Source organism: Netta rufina (genome assembly GCF_964035555.1).
Source record: "Netta rufina genome assembly, chromosome: 3".
Lineage (NCBI taxonomy): Eukaryota > Metazoa > Chordata > Aves > Anseriformes > Anatidae > Netta > Netta rufina.
Window position 1 is genome coordinate 77622959 of NC_140125.1, and position 16540 is coordinate 77639498.

A 16540-nucleotide genomic window follows, 5' to 3' on the forward strand; every position below is an offset into this window, starting at 1 on the left:
AACATCACACTAACAAATTTCATTTCAAAGATATATGTCACAAACAATTTCATGTAGCTAATTGGTAATAAAGCATCAGAAACCAAATTGTAATGGACTTCAAATTCTCAGAGAGACTATACTTACCTGGTCTAAAAGATCTTCAACTTTTTTTTGCCATCCATCCCTGGCCGCATTTTTTTCACGTTCTTTCAGCTGCAATAGTTGAGTCATAGCTGCTTTCTTATCCTCTTCATGTTGAAGCCTCAGCTCTTCACGAAGCTTATTACACTCCTGTCTAAAAATAAAGGTCAAATAACTAAAATGCAAAATAAAAATTTAGCAATAACTGGAAAAGCTTAGATAATACAAAAAAAAACTTTGTTTTACTTTTCATTTGCTGTTACATTTGTACTTAATATTTACTTTATTTCTTATTTAAAGAAAACAAAGACAAAAATTAATACTTGCCGAAGATTTTCTGTCCATTTGATTTCCAAGTCACGAGCCATTCTGTCAACTTTGAACTTTTCTTCTTCTCTCATGGCAGCAATCATTGCTTCGTGCTGTTGTCTCTCCTGATCTAGTTCTCCCTGCAAACACAAGCTTTACAATAGAGACTGATCAGCAGCAAAAAAGTATTTCAAACCTTACATTTATATATTTATAACAAAAACATCTGTTACAATTGGCTTAAGCTTTGGACTATAACTTTTTCACTGTGTTGTTCCTTATTTCACCTATTAATGCCTATACTTCCACTGATATTTCATACCTGTGGAATGCAGTTCTGTACTCCTCTAAAAAGTTTTTAAAAGGAATTTGCTAATAAGTCATTTTGAAAATAATCTTTACCAATATTGCTATTTGGAAACACAATAATTTGTTACAAGACATCTCAAGAGATCTTCCAATCCTATTCAGTACAGGACTAACTTCAAAATTAGAGCAGGCTGCTCAGGTTCATCAGGTTCTTGTCAAGTTGTTAATGTTTCTTTTAATTAGCAATTAGTACTTGAATTACAAACCTCGAGCCATCTGGATTAGATACACAGTTCATATATCTTTTTATTTCTTGACCAATAGAAACAGGGTTTTACTCTGAATATAGAAAAAAAAAACACAAAACAAACAAAACAAAACAAAAAACAACAACAACAACAAAAAAACACTTTAGATTTCATATCAATTTCTGTTCAAATTTTACCATACTAAATAGTATTATGTACTACCAAGATTCATGCTTACAAGAATATTTTTCAGCAGTGCTGGCTTCATTCAAGAGAAGCAAATATTGCCATCTAAATTTAATTATTTTTTTTTCATGTAAGAATTTTTCTGTACTATTTTGTCCATTTATAGATTTGAAAATCTCTTAAGATAAATGTTATTGCCAGTAGTCTGCTATATATGAATATTTAAATGTGAATAAATGAAGAGATAAGATTGTAGTAGCTCATATGCACACTTAAAGAAATTACAAAAAAATACAGAGGAAGTTATAAACTGTAATAGGGTGCACATCATATGACTATAAATTAAAAAAAATAATAACAATATCCTGCTTCAAACTGCTCCTTTTAAGAAAATTACAGCAGTATGAAATCAGATTCAGGAATATTTTTTCTTTTGCTTTACTTCAAATATTTGCTGTAATCTTGTAAATGTGCTTTGTTCATTGAGGAAAGAGGGAAAAAAAAGTTATGCTCAGTATTGAAGTATCGTAGAATGGCTTAGGTTGGAAGGGACCTTAAAGATCATCTAACTCTAACCCCCTGCCATGGGAGGGATGCAACCCACAAGATCAGGTTATCCAAGGCCCCATCCAGCCTGGCCTTGAACATCTCCAGGGATGGGGCACCCACAGCTTCTCTGGGCAACCCATGCCAATGCCTCACTACCCTTACAGTGAAGAATTCCCTCCTAATGTCTAATCTAAATCTATTATCTTTTAGTTTAAGGCCATTCCCCCTTGTCCTATCATTATCTCCCCAAGTAGAGTCCTTCTCCATCCTTTTAATAAGCCTCCTTTAAGTACCGAAAGGCTGCAATGAGGTCTCCCCAGAGCCTTCTCTTTCTCCAGGCTGAACATCCCCAGCTCTCCCAGCCTTTCATCATGCTCCAGCCCTCTGATCATCTTTGTGGCCCACCTCTTGTCAGTAGATGACCTACTGACAGATAACTTGCAGTTCTATTATTTTACATTCATATCACAGCTTTTCTTTCTTAAAATTTTATAAAAATAATAACTAAAAACAAACAAAAACCCCACCTCTCAGTGTAATCTTGTATCTCATTCTAATGTGATATTAATGAGGTACGAGTAGGTGATGGTAGCCATACTACCTGGAGTTCAGAGTGCTGAGCTTACCCACAAAACCGTCTTAGGCACATGTTTCAATGAGTTCTAGAGCCAATAGTGTTCTGGGTCATGTTTATCATCAAGACATGAAACTGTCTAGTACAGCAGAGGTGTAACACATATCCTTTTCACTTTTTCACGAAATTTTGTTAACTCAGGCATCTGAGAAGTATGACTCAATACAGTTTGTACAGACTTACTATGGCAGGTACAGTTCATATAGCTCCTTCAATAACGTGTACATTATAACATGTCTTGCCATTTCAATAACAAGACTGAAATCACAGTGATGGTACTTTGCACAAATTATTTTCCAATGCTATGGTTACCTCAACATTATACAATGAATCTGTAGTTTCACGCAGTCTTGCTCTTGTTAACTCTAGTTCTTTCTGGAGTATTTCCTGAGCTTCCTGAAGACTGGAGATATGTCCTTCTGCAGTACCAAGGCCTTGTTCACTTTTTCGTACAAGATCTTGCAGACGACAAACCTACAACATATCAAAAAAGGTACCTTATATAATTATTACTAACAGCCCACTCAGCTTGGTTTCATTTTCTTCTATTTCTAATTCCAATCTTTTTTTTTTTTTTCCTTTGCACAACCTGTTCTCCTTTAATATCACTTAATGTTTGTGTATTAAAAAACAAAATCCTGTAATACTGGAAAAGCGAACAAAGATTCAGATTAAAGGATTTTTTACAAGGAAAAAATCCAACTTATAAATGAAGCACTTCGGAAAGGAAAGAGGTCACATAAAAGTTCTGAAATTACCTGTAATTTTACTGTGAGAAAGCATATTTTATGCAAATTAAATTGACAAGAAACACTATTTCTAAATACAAAAGCTTTAATCTAATGGACAAATTGACTTGTACCAGGGTATATTTGTTTTATATTTGCTATCTGTCCATAAATTAGTCTGTAAATTATAATAGTATATAGTAAATTAATAGTGTAAATTAAATAGTGTAAATTAAAATGTGATTATTTCCCTAACTGCTACATAAAAATATATTTATGTGTACCTGTTTGTACTTCAGTTTCCCATTTGTATAACAATAAAATAGCAAAACTTCTTTTGCTTTAAGGAAGAATATTAGAAATTAAACATTGCATATTAAACAGAAAAACTTTTTTTCATATATAGGCTAGAAAAGTGGAATAATGTCAGGCAGATGAGACCCAAGAAGAGCAGCAAAAGAGAAGTTTTTTTCAGAAATAACAGCCTATCTCATTGCCTCTTCATGTTGATATAAATATCAATGAATGAGTGTCTTAAAACATTATCTTTGGGTTTATGGGTAACGTTAACTACTTCTTCTGTTTGTTAGCATAATTATATAATTATTAATTATGTGCAAGTACTGAAAGCTGTTTAAAATGGTCCTTAGTAAAACCATCAGAAATCCTGTGCATGGAGAGGGCAGTCTAAGAACTGGCACTATCAGAGACAGACAACCTTTCTAAAAAATCTTGATTGGGCAAAGATGAAATGAGGAGAAATAAAAATAAAAATAAAAATAAAAATAAAAATAAAAAAAAATAAAAATAAAAATAAAAATAAAAATAAAAGAGGAATTAACCTAGGAATCTAAAGGGTAAAAAGGCAACTTAATCCTAAAATATGTGAAAAAGGTGGTATCAACTTAATCAGAACACTCAAAGAAATTTCTGGCAAGTATTTAAGATGATGCCCTTCTTAAGTAGCTTGATGCTAGGAATAGGCTTAATGAGGCTTGAATCTTCCTTGTCCTTTGGCTAAGACAGTTGCTGTAAAAAAAAAATCTGTCAACAAAGAAAACAGGATGGCATAGGTTCAAAAACAGCCTTTCCAGCAAAGATGCTGAGTTAATGTCTGCAGAAAGCGATAAATATATTCCTACCATTAAACGAAGTCTGTAACTTAAAAACAAACAAAAAAGGAAGAAGCAGCAGAAACATAAAAAATAAGCTAAAGATGTGCCGGACATTTCACAGACAAGTTTCTTCCAGATCAGTGAACACACTGAGAAATTATTCTCAATTGTCAATATTATAAACTCAAAAATAAAAGTGTATTGGGATATGCGTTTAACACAGATTGCATATATCAATATGTTTTAAATAATTTGGCTTATTAAAAGGAAGTGTTGCATGTCATCTTTTGCTGGAAATATATGAAGACCATCTGCAAGTTAGGAAGCTGACTAAAATTTACAGTAAGTTAATTAAAAACCAATGTGGGTTTAATTACAAGTTATTCTTTCCCCTCTTTGTCTCGACATACTTTGTATAGAGAGATCTTAGTAGCTAAAGTGAAGTTAAGCAGAGTAAAAACAAGCACAGCTATTTATGTCACATTTTTGTACTTTTTTTTTGCTTTATTAATTTTGTAGAAGACTATAAAATCATTTCTCAGAAGGAGTCAAGTAACTTATGCTTGAAGAATATTCCACTTTAAATAGAAATAATACTCTGCACAGACTGAACAGTGTAGACCTTGCTTTGCACTGGAATCTAAGCGCAAACTGAGTACAAGCTCATTATTGATTAAATGTGATCTAATGCACAGGACTATTAGCTGATACAATTAAGTTAACCCTTACCTCCTGATTGGCAGATGTTAGTTTTGTTGTCAATTCTTCTCTCAGGTTTTCCAGCTGTTGTCGAAGCTGATTCTTATCATCCTCCAAATGCAGTTTCTCCTTCTCAAACTGCTGCTCCAACTCCTTCAGAAATAAGAAAAAATGTTAAACATCTGTGATAAGGTTATCAAAAAGTACAGGCATACCACATGAAAATTCTTCTTCTTTGCACAAATAATATTCCTGATCTCAAGCAAGAATTGTCCTTTCCTTAAAGTGTTAAAACATAAACATTTACTTCCATTTACAATAGAGGTATTAATTTTTCATCTTATTTTGTCATCTAACATCCTTGATTAATCACAAAATAAAGACATACAGGACTTCCTTCTCAATGATTAGTTTCACTTTGCATTTAATTAGCAAAATCATTAAAACTACATCTACTTTCACAGTTCCTCAATCCATCAACACTTAAAAAATTTTCACTTTGTATAAAATTACACTGATAATGCTTATCTGTTGGCCTTCAACCATTTACCTCCTACACATAACTGCAAAGACAATAGGAAAACTTAAAATCCAGACTGAGCTTTAAGAAGTTTTTCATGCTGTTACTATTAAAAATAGATATCTAAATAACCATGTCATACATATAAATTTTATATAGAATCCGAACTAATCTAGAATTTGTCCTCAAGTTCAGCCATGTGGAAGGAATCAGATTAACACTGTTTTCCTTCAATTGCTGTAGAGTGACAACCAAATTCTGTTGTTTTCAGAGGAATGATGAATCACTCTGTGACAAATGATGCTTAAGTAAGACTTGTACAATCTTTCTTGTTTGCACTATGAGATATGCTGTGGCAAAATTTCATTGGTACTATTCAGACCCTATTCTGATAACTGAGTAATTAGATCTTTTATGACACTTGTCAGTACAGCTGTGCAGTTCTGAAAAATTATTAGCAATTCTATTTTCATAATCCTTCTATAAACTGTAAAAACGGCATCAGTACATTTTATAGATGGAAACATTGAAGCAAAGAAATATTAAAGCCATTTCTTCAGAGTCCTACTCTCATTATTTACAGAACTCATGTCCCATTTTTTCCAGACTACTAAGCCCCAGATGACTTTTCTAGTCTTTCAGTTCCAAAGAAATCCTCATGTTGTCTACCCAAAGGCTTCTTGTACTATGTTCTTTCCTCAGATTAGACTCAACTCCTCTCAGCATTTGAGACCTCTCTGTCTTCCTTGAATTACTCAGAAAACAAACAAACAAAAAAAGGGACATACATTTCACAGAGATAGTATACCAATTAAGAAATACTGAGATCTAGACCCTGACATCTTTTGATAGTTAACTTCCCCTGACTAGAATCAAGTTTCACAATTCTCACATTTATAGGTGTTCCCTATTTTAACTAATTTAATGATTTAAGAACAACTATTTTATGTTCTTTCATTCTCTATGTTACTTTTAACAGCTATTTTTTAAAAACAATTTTTGTAAGGTACCCAGAACATAAGATAAAAACACCGCTGATGCAAAGATGTTCTAAAATAACAGATAGAAAAAGATTTAAATATTTTCATCAGGTGTACAGAAAGACCATTACATATTGAAAAACAATGCAATTGCAGAAGGCAACAATGTCCCCTAGTAAATTACTCTTCCTAAGCATCAGTGGCTACAGCAAAAATATTTTAATAAAACAATAACGTAACAAAAAAGATACTATAAGGGAAAAAAAAAAAAAAAAAGAAAAAACCCACAATGTAACAACAACAAAAGATCTCTGTAGTTTCAAGTCCAACTGGCTGTGACTCTGCCTGTCACAGAACGTTTTTTTCCTTGGGGTCAGTGTAAGAGACTCACCAGGCCCCAGAAACATCCTGCTAACTTCAGTGAACTTTAACAGAATTCCCAGGTTCAGCTTGCCTAAATACCAGGATCAACGGCAGCTTCAACAGGTCCCTGCTATACACTGCCATATACTTAGATCTGCTGAGGTCCCTTCCAAACTGGGTTATTTTAAAATTATTTTAAAATTCTAAACTCAGCTTTCAGGTACCTATCGCTCCAGACATATATGCAGTATGGGTACCCTAGCACAGGTACGGGAAGCTGATCTAGGACAAAATACTTTTAGTTTTCCTGACAGCACTTATTTATGAGAGAGCAGTGCTGATATCAAGTCTGTGTCAAACCTCAGAGGAGAATGGGTAATGCTCCTGTATCACAGATCTGATTTCCTCTTCCCCAACCTTATTGGTTTTGCCTACTGCAATATCCTCAGCTTGCTCGTACCTTGCTTACAGGTTGCAAGCTGCGCAGCTCCACAGAACTGCAGCTTCCTCTGCTTTATATCCCAAATGTAAACGTAGTATCAACTTGAGACATGTAGAACAACAGCAAAGGGAAATAATTTACAATCTACAATCTATATCCTCTAAAAAGTAACTTTAAGGCATGGACTTCTTCTTTTTTGGTCAGTAATGGACATGATATGAGTAGATTTCTACCTGTTGCTGCACAAAACCAACTTAAACAACTTTTGAAACCCTCCATGTTCAACAAGCTTGAAACAGTAACTACCTCAACTAGAAACAGGCTGACTTTCAGGTAGTAAAAAGACATTACACATAAGCAACACATTTTTTCTGGTTTAAAAGTGTAAGCTTAGCTATTTTATAAAGCTCGAAAAATGAAAACATTCATCACAAAGGTATCTTTAAGTATGAGCAATACATCTTCATTTGGCAATCTGCCAGTGGGAAATTCTTCAGAGTGAGGATCGCTTCAGCAGTTAATGCAATTATTCTTTGCTCTCTAACCCACTCTGAATTGTTTCCAATGTTCCATGTACGACTCACTAATAAGAGTCTCAGAGTTAAAGCTAGTGCTTAGGAGTCCATAAATAAGAATTTTTATGTATTTGGTCCTGAAATGTGGAGAAATCAAACAATACCAGTAAGTACTGCTTGGAGTAGCAGAGAGAATTCCTTATTTCTTTATTTATAGATAGATAGATATTGATTTACATAAATATTTATTTATTGATTTATTTATTCCTTATTTGTTCCTTTACCATAAATAATCTATCTCCCCTTAAGAAAAACAGGTAACACTAGTTAAATTACAGTTAAAAACTGCAATTCTTTTGCAGATATGTCTTTGTGTTTACTGAACCTAAAATTAATGCTCCTACAGATAAGTTTTCTGTATAAGAGTAAACCTAGGAATGAGAAAACCTCAGTATCTTTTCAAAGAAGGCAAGTGAAGTCACAAACAAAGATGACCCCACCCTACCCCCTAAAAAAACACACATCATCTTACTGAAGTGAAGGAAAATATTCCTAGACACCTTTACAATACATTGTTTTAATAAACGGTATTTTTAAGTTACAAACAAAGTAATCATGAAAGATCAGATGCATATATTTCTCAGAGAACTACTTCCATTACCGAGAGACACAGAAAAAATCTCTGTGATTTATTCAAAATAAGTTTAAGAAGCAACACATTAGTATAATAATTTGGGGAAAAAAAAAAGTCCAAGACCCACACCATTGCCTACACCTGTGTTTTGTGTTATATTTCTTGTGGACCAGAAGAGCACAACAAAGCCTTTACATTCAATGATTAACATTTATCCCATATCTTTTTTATACAGCAGAACTTGTGTATAACATATATACAATCAGACTATGAAATAATACATCAAAATTTGTCCTCTCATCCCAAAAGGCGAATTCTGTGAAAGTGAAGAGCCTTTAAATTTCAGTATTCTAGTCAAAGGTAAATTAATAGTCTACATACAACTAGCATGATTTTATACGTTAGGTAGAGATGTTGTCTTCTGAGCATCCATAAAGTACTAATATATTATCTTTTTGAATTTATGGACTGTTCATGTTGAATTGTAAATAACCTTTAGCCTCCTTCAGAAAAACTAATCTCAAGTGATATTCCAACCATTCTGCATATGGATCACAAAACTGGAAAAACACACCTACTACGCTTAGAAGTGGTAGTCTTCATCACAAAGAAAGATGTTTTGAGCTGAGAATTTTTCTTCTGTATGCAGAAAAGTAAGAGAAATTTTTTATTTTTTTTTTGGTAAGGCATGTGTTATTTTAATAAAGACTGAGTAGTTTCTTCAGAAAGGCCCAGCAAATCTGCAGGTAGCTCCAAATAAGACTTGCCATTCAACAAAACCATGCAGTACAAGGCTCAAATTATAATACTTGTTTTTTTTTTGGAATATGTTTGATTATTCAGAAAAAACAAACCTACCATCTGCAGTTTTTTCTTATCTTTATTAGCATTACTGTGTGCAGCCTCTATTGCAGTATGGTGCTTCCAGGTCAATTCTTCTAAAGTCTTTGAATGAGCCTCCTTCAACTGTGCAGCCTCTCCTTCTAATCTTGCTTGCAGTTTTACCAGCTCCTTCTCATAATATTCACGTTGTGTCTCCCTTGCTTCATTTACTTTCTACAAAAGATGAAGAGAAAAAAAATTTACTTCTATTCAAGGGTAACAAAATCCTAGCACCATTCCATTAAGATGAAAAAATACAAAACATTACTGATGACATAAATCAACAAAAAATAATTTTCATATAAAGCAAATTGAGTGAACACTAAGCATTGATTAAACCAGTATGTAACCATAAACTAGTTTAAATATATCCATGCAAAACAATATATCCATTTAAAAATCTTTTTTTTTTTCTTTTTCACTATTTAATCTGGGGAAACAGCCATCAGGTATCAAGTCTCATTGGTTTCAAACACATGCAGCACCTTTTCATAGACTTTATTTTTTAATTTATTATTTAACCATTCCACCTTTCTTCTTACCAAGACACTTTTGATACTAGGCATCTATGCATATCACAGTAAGTTATATGAGGTTGCTTAAAAGATGTCCAAAGCAGTCTGAGCAGTATCTAATCTGATCTCCCTCTGCTCTCACTTAAAACCCTACGTTAGTTGTTCTATGTTAAAACATGACGTACACTTGGAACACGCTAATATAGGTCCTAGTCCAGTCTTACCAAACTTAAAAATGAAAACACATTCACTTTTTTTCCCTTACAATTCTAAGTCTTATTCTTTTATTCAGCTAAAGCCAGTAAGAAGTCTAACCTTCTCCAAGGCCAGAATCTGCTGTCTTTGTCGCTCATCCAGACTCTGTGTTTTGCTTTGTAGTAAGTTTCTTTCCTCTTCCAGTTGGGATAGTTTTTCCTTTAATCTAGACTTTTCTGATTCCAAATCTCTGATTGTAACTTCTTGAGTCATTTGGGTAGCTTGAAGCATTCCAATATGACCTAGAAACAACATAACTCTTTAAAACCTCATGTCATTGTTCCCGTAATTGAAGCACAAATTAATTAATACTCTGGCAATTTCAAGAAGTTAGTGGAAGCTTACATGTTGATCTCTACTATCTTTACTGCAATGTTTACATTCCTTTCCATTTTGCCTCTTTTTAGTTTTATCATAAAACATCCCACAGCTGTTGAGGACTTGGTGCTGGGGCTCCTTTAGTTTCAGTTTTCCTGGTTCAAAGTTGCATATTGACTCCAAGAGAAAGCAGAGGTAGGCAAGGATATGAACATGCACAGTATGTCTCAAAAACTCAAGAGAACCAAACCTAAAGCTGCACATTTTTCTGTAGCTTATTGCAGGGCAAAAGAGAGGTGAATACTGAAGTCTAATGGTAAAGATGTTAGTGTTATCAAACTCATAATTTCACCACCATACTAGGTATAGCAGCTAAAGCTATGTAAAGCATAAAATTACACTACATTTTGCTATGAGGATATGACTAAAAGCTGCAACAGAACTCATTCTCTCCATAGCAGGGCATGAGCTAAATCTCTGTGGGTGAGAGGCTCGCTTTTAATGTCTGTCCTGGTTTGGGCTGAGGTAGAGTTAATTCTCTTCATAGTGGTTGGTATGGTTCTGCACTCTGGATGAACACAGATGTTCTAGTTGTTGCTGAGCAGTGCTTACACTGAGCCAGGCCTTTCCTGCTCCTGGCTCCTGACAGCAAGGAGGCTGGGGGTGCCCCAGGAGCGGGGAGGGGACACCAGCCTACACAGCTGACTCAAATGACCAAAGGGACGTGCTCTACCACACAGTGTCATGCTGAAGAATAAAACTGAGGGAGTTGGCCGGGGAGGTGCTGGGCATCAGTCAGCGGGTGGTGAGCAATTGCATTGTGCATCACTTGTTTTACTCCTCCTCCTTCCCCCCCCCCTTTTTTTTCCTCCTCACTTCATTATTAAACCGTCCTTATCTCAGCTCACAAGCTCTTGTACTTTTCAATTCTCTCTACCATTCCACTGTGGGTGGGGAGCAAGCAAATAGCTTGCATAGTGTTTAGCTGCCTGCCAGGTTAAAACACAACAGTTACAGAAGTTCAGCCATTTCTAAAGATAAACAGAATGACACATTAATTTCCCATGATAGACTTAGCAGTTTTCTCAAATCACAATATGAATAAATACTTCATATGGTAATTAAGTACAAGAAGTCAGTTTCTTTGGGGCAAGATTTTTGACTTCCACATTTGAGCTGAAAATCAAAGGAGACAGCAGTAGGCCAAGAAGAGAAACCATTTCTAAACAAGGTGGTATCCAATTTCCTCACATGGTAATGGCTTGGTGATCTGAGATTCTTTTACCAGGAAACCTATTAGTTTTATCTATTTACATCCAGTCTTGTATCCCAGTTGGTCTCTATATTGTCAAAACATATCGCCTAGACTACTCCAAGCCCTACCTTAGCTAGCTTGTGTATGCACTTATCCTAGACATTAAGCAGACACACTCAGTCCTTCTGTACAACTACCTCATTATTTGAGGGTCAGAAATAAAGCCTCGATACAGGCCACATTCACAATTCAAGGGCTAAGCCACATGTAGCTACCTGTGCTAGCACACTTCCAGTATTAGCACGTTAATGCTGGGAAACAGTTTCTGTCCCTAAAGCTGACTGGTTTAGTCTGGCAGCATCTCAGCCTTCAAAAGGAAGTGATCTTATCCAAACTGACTCTTGGGATGTGCCCTGGGGCTTGTGCTAACTTCTGGAAAATAATCAGGTATTTCTATGATTGGTCTAGTTGAGTAACACAAAAGATAAGCCAGGTACTTATTTTTAACCTACCTGCAGCATAGTTAACCAGGTTAAAGTCCATGCCCATGTCCTATCACTAAACAGTTCGCCAGAGACACAACATTAATGAGGTAAAATCAAAATCCACACATGTACAGCCAACTCAAACAATTTTCTATGCCTTTCCTTAGGCCAAAATGCACAGTCAAGAAAACAGCTATAAAGAAAACCCGAACAAATTTATTAGCCAAAAAGCTGCTTATCTTCTGAAAGTAGGTGTAAAGCAAATTACCACTGTCTCAGCAAAACCACAGAGCAACAGAAAAAGGATGAAGAAATGGGAAGCACGTTTCAATAGTTACACAGAGAACAAAGAAATAGAAGACAGAAGCATTTTGTACGAGTATAGTTAAGGCAAGACATTTCAAGGCCTACAAGATACACACATGGCATACAAATACAACATTTATAAAAGTACATAAAAAAGAATCTTAAGTACAGTGCATGCAATATCAAAACAGTCTATAAAAAACTTGTCAAACTTCTCTGCACGGTATTCAACAGTTTTTAGGCACTCTAAGCCTGCACAAGGCTAAAAGAAAAAAGAAAGGCTAGAATTAATAAATGAAGTTCATTTCCAAACGATGTTACTAACATACATACTGGCTTTGAGAACGAGATCGGTGGCCTGCTGCTGTAAGCGTTCTCTAGCAGCTGCTAGCTCACTTTCCACTTCTTTGTGTTTGCTTAGCAATGACATCTCCTCCTCCTTCACATCGTCTAGCTGTTTTTGAAGAACCTAGAGGAAGCATGGTATAACATCTTATTATATAGAATCATGTTTAAATTTAAATGAGCTTTTGGTGAAAATGTAAATAAAAGACCTGTTAGCAAGCAAGTTTTATTCAAACAAAAGCTGAAATCTTGCAATATTGTCACCATACTCATTTTGTTCTACTTTTCCCAAAAAAGATACAAAGATACTGTATATATGGCATAACAAGGATGCATAAAGAGAAGCGCGACAATATTCAAAAAGGTATATGAAAAATAAAAGTGGCAATGTGGTCCACAGATTTTAGGGACCAATTTGAGATGCTTGTTTTCAGGTATCTCAGAGTTCTTCAAATTGAAGAATACATTATACATGCACAGCAGTTTTCATTTTCCTTAATTAAACAGAGTTGAAAATGGACTTTTGGAAGATCCCTTGGGACACTGAAAGAGATATTTGGTATTATCTTCTGATACATCAAGAAGGTAATCTTCTTTCACTATAGCCTGTAGCCTTTACACAAGAAAGCAGCAAAATATTGCGTAAGATTGGCTGAAATTAGATTATAAATGGAAAAAGCTAATAGTCTATCTTAGCTCTAACCAATGATGTCCTGGATGCTTCCAGAATTACTAAAATTTAAGGTACTTGGAAACTTGAGTTACTAAGAATGCTACAGTCAAGATACTTAAGTTTCCCCACAGAGATTACTGATCTTCAGTAGCCTCAGACCTCAGCACAGTTACCAAAACGCAAGCAGTATTTCACAAAATCTTTTCCTTCATGTCCAGCATACCCTGTCCTTCCTTTCTGATGACCCAAAAAAAATAATCAGTCTTTATATTTATGGGATGTCTTGTCCTTCTTTATGGACAAGAAAGGTTAGTATTGAACAAAAACTTCAGTATCTAAATAATACTGAAAATAAATGCAAGATTTCAGATACTGCTAGTAAAAACATCCCTGGAGACTTTTTTATTATAAAGTTAAAATACATAAAGTTGGTTGTTTTTTGTTTTGTTTTGTTTTGGTTTTTTCCCTTGCCTCCCACAAACCTACTGTTCTCCATACCGAGGATGTTTAGGCCAGGTAGTCATTATTGATCTCTATAAGCACAACTGCACTGAATAAAGAATATTCATTATACTTACCTTGACCGTTCTATGACATTCTTGTATAATACATTTCTGCAGCCCGGATAAATGGTTTTTCACCTTTTCTAGCAAGTGTTCCAGTTTACCAGCATAACATCTCAGTCATTACCAGTCACCATCCTCCTTCCTACTCTGAACCTTTTGCTTTGGGAGGTAGGGATGAATTTATGGGAAGACCCAATGCAAAGATTCAGCACTGTTCCATGAACGTGTGTGTTCCTAAGTGGTAATAGTTTTGAGTAATCTGTTGAGTACTTCCTGCACTTTGGGTAATATGGCTGGATCAACCAAGTTCTGGTCATGTCCAGCTGAAAGCAAGACACTTTCCCTGTATAAAGACACTAAAAATATCCCCTGGGCTGGGGCTTCTAGATTCTACTGGAATATAAGCATATATTAATCCAGTCTGGGAAAATTAAATAAAATACTATAAATAAATAAATAACATCTAGAAATGGATGAAAATCAACTATTAATAGCAGAAAATTCATTTTACATGTTCCAAGCACCTCAACCTAACTTCCTGGCACAAAGACAGCCTAAATAAGAAAAGAAAAAGAAAAAAAATCAGTCCTTGAAACAACGTATTACTGGCCTCACCTGAACATTGTTTTCTGCTGTACTAAGAGCCACTTGAAGTTTTTGGCATTTTTCCCGTAGACTGGCAGCTTCATCCTGGACCATTTGTAACTCAGTTTTAAGTTTTCCCAGGTTCTTCCGTAAAATACTTTCTTGGTTTTGAAATTCTTTTCTTAGCTCCACCTCTTTCTCTTTGCAAGCATGCAGACTTTCAGCTGTAAAAAGCTGAGATCTTTTCAAAGAATCAAGTTCATGTTCATAGAAGGACTGTGCTTTGCTGAGTTTGCCTTCGTAATCCTCAATGAGTTTTTTTCTTTCCAGTCTTAACTCCTCAACTTTATTGTTCAAGTCTTCCAGCTCCAGTCTGTGCAATTCCTCTAGCTTTTCTTGCCCCTTACTCAAGGTAGCATTCTGACTCTGTTGAGTCTTCAGAAGTTCTTGAATCTCAAGCCTATGTGCAGCTCTCAAGTCTTCCAGAGCTGTACGCTTGTCCTTCTCATACTGCACTTGCAACTGTATGAAACTTCGTAGCCTTTCCTCAAATTTCTTTCTAATCTCTTCTACTTCTCTTGACATGGTCACTACACGTTGGACATGCTGGGCTTCTGCACAAAGCTGCATATCCTCAACTCTACCCTTATATGCTTCAAATTCTGTCAAGGCCTGATGTTTCATCTTTTTATGATCTTCCAGTGACTCTTCCAAAACCTGGATCTTTCTCTTAAGATCCATTTCTTCTGCAACTTTACTTTTATACTGCAAGATCTTCTCTCTGGTCTCTGCAAGAATTTGCTGAATTTCTTCTTCATGGGCATCCTTAAGGGCTTGGATGGCAGCTTCGTGTTCATCATTTTTAGTGTTCAATGCATATATTACCTGCAGGTATTAAATAGTAATATACTGTGACAAGGCATTCTGGCATCCTAATAAAAAAAATAAAACAAAAAACAGCTTAGATACTTTGCTACTTTGACAATCTGGCTCGTTTTCCTGATACAAGTAAGTCACCAAATGGTCTTATCAATTTAACTGCATAAACTCTGTATTATAAAAATACAGATATAAATATAAAATTACAATTTTACACATTTTGTAGAATGGGCTTTTATGCTTTTTAACCTATAATTTTCCTGATCAAAGTTTTGCCTTTATAAGCATGCTGTTGCTGTAAACACCACTGGGTGAAAAAAAAAAAAAAAAAAAGCACATTCAACATCTGAAAAACAAAACATTTATTTAAAAGAATTAAAAGCATTGCCTAAAAAGAAATATGAACAGAAGTTTTCTATAAGAAAACAAACACACACAAGACAGTGTAAGTTCCAATTTCATTTCATGTTGTAATGAAGTCTAAAACTCAAATTCCTTCTTTCCAAATGCTGACTGTTCTTAAATATTTTATTTTAAACAAACCTCAAATGCCAACATTGATTGCTGTGGTTTAAAGGCCTGAAGGTTGCTTGGATACAAGTAGTTTTTTTTGACAGCTTATCTGGAAGACAACCTGCACAAAGTCTCCTAAGGTCTGAGGTCCCTGGCTATGTGAGCTTGCCAACTCCTCTGTTTCCAAGTCAGATGAACAGAAGGGTAGCTGGCAAAGCAGCCAACAGTCTGGGGAGCCCAGGAAGATACACAGCCCAAAAAGGTTGTGAAGCCAGCAAAACTACCTAACATTCAGTGCAAGTTTTACAGTAACCAGGTATATCCTATGGGATGTTTCAATTGCCCCACAACGTGGTAGTTTGTCTTTCTGGTTTTAAGCCAAGTATTCTCACCAACACACAGAAGTGGGTGCAAATGTACGTATCAGTGAAGAAACTCTTTACACTGTAGTAAGTGGATTTTAATACAATATTTTGTACTCGTGAATCCAGCAACCCACACACCTCCCAGATGTTAGAGGCAACAGAACTGTAAAACACATCTGAACGGGGGGAAAAAAAAAAAAGAGACTGATTATAATATTTAATACATCATTAAAATGAATAATGA

The 16540-nt window shown here is 35.1% G+C and overlaps 1 protein-coding gene across 3 annotated transcripts in view; it reads right to left on the reverse strand.

The window, feature by feature from the left end:
* The window catches only part of FAM184A (family with sequence similarity 184 member A), a 50303-nt gene extending 34900 nt beyond the window's left edge, over positions 1-15403 (reverse strand). For 2 of the 3 annotated variants that reach the window (XM_084283899.1, XM_084283898.1), the window contains exons 1-8: positions 14570-15378; positions 12704-12839; positions 10067-10248; positions 9213-9410; positions 4931-5053; positions 2671-2832; positions 447-572; positions 127-273 (exon numbers count right to left, since the gene is read on the reverse strand). In XM_084283899.1, coding sequence (XP_084140025.1) covers positions 127-273; positions 447-572; positions 2671-2832; positions 4931-5053; positions 9213-9410; positions 10067-10248; positions 12704-12839; positions 14570-15280 — 1785 coding nt within the window. In that variant the 5' untranslated portion in view covers positions 15281-15378. Of the gene's footprint in view, positions 1-126; positions 274-446; positions 573-2670; positions 2833-4930; positions 5054-9212; positions 9411-10066; positions 10249-12703; positions 12840-14569 lie in introns of all 3 variants that reach the window. The other variant, XM_084283897.1, reaches the window with a different exon arrangement.
* Between the last annotated feature and the right edge of the window lie 1137 nt (positions 15404-16540).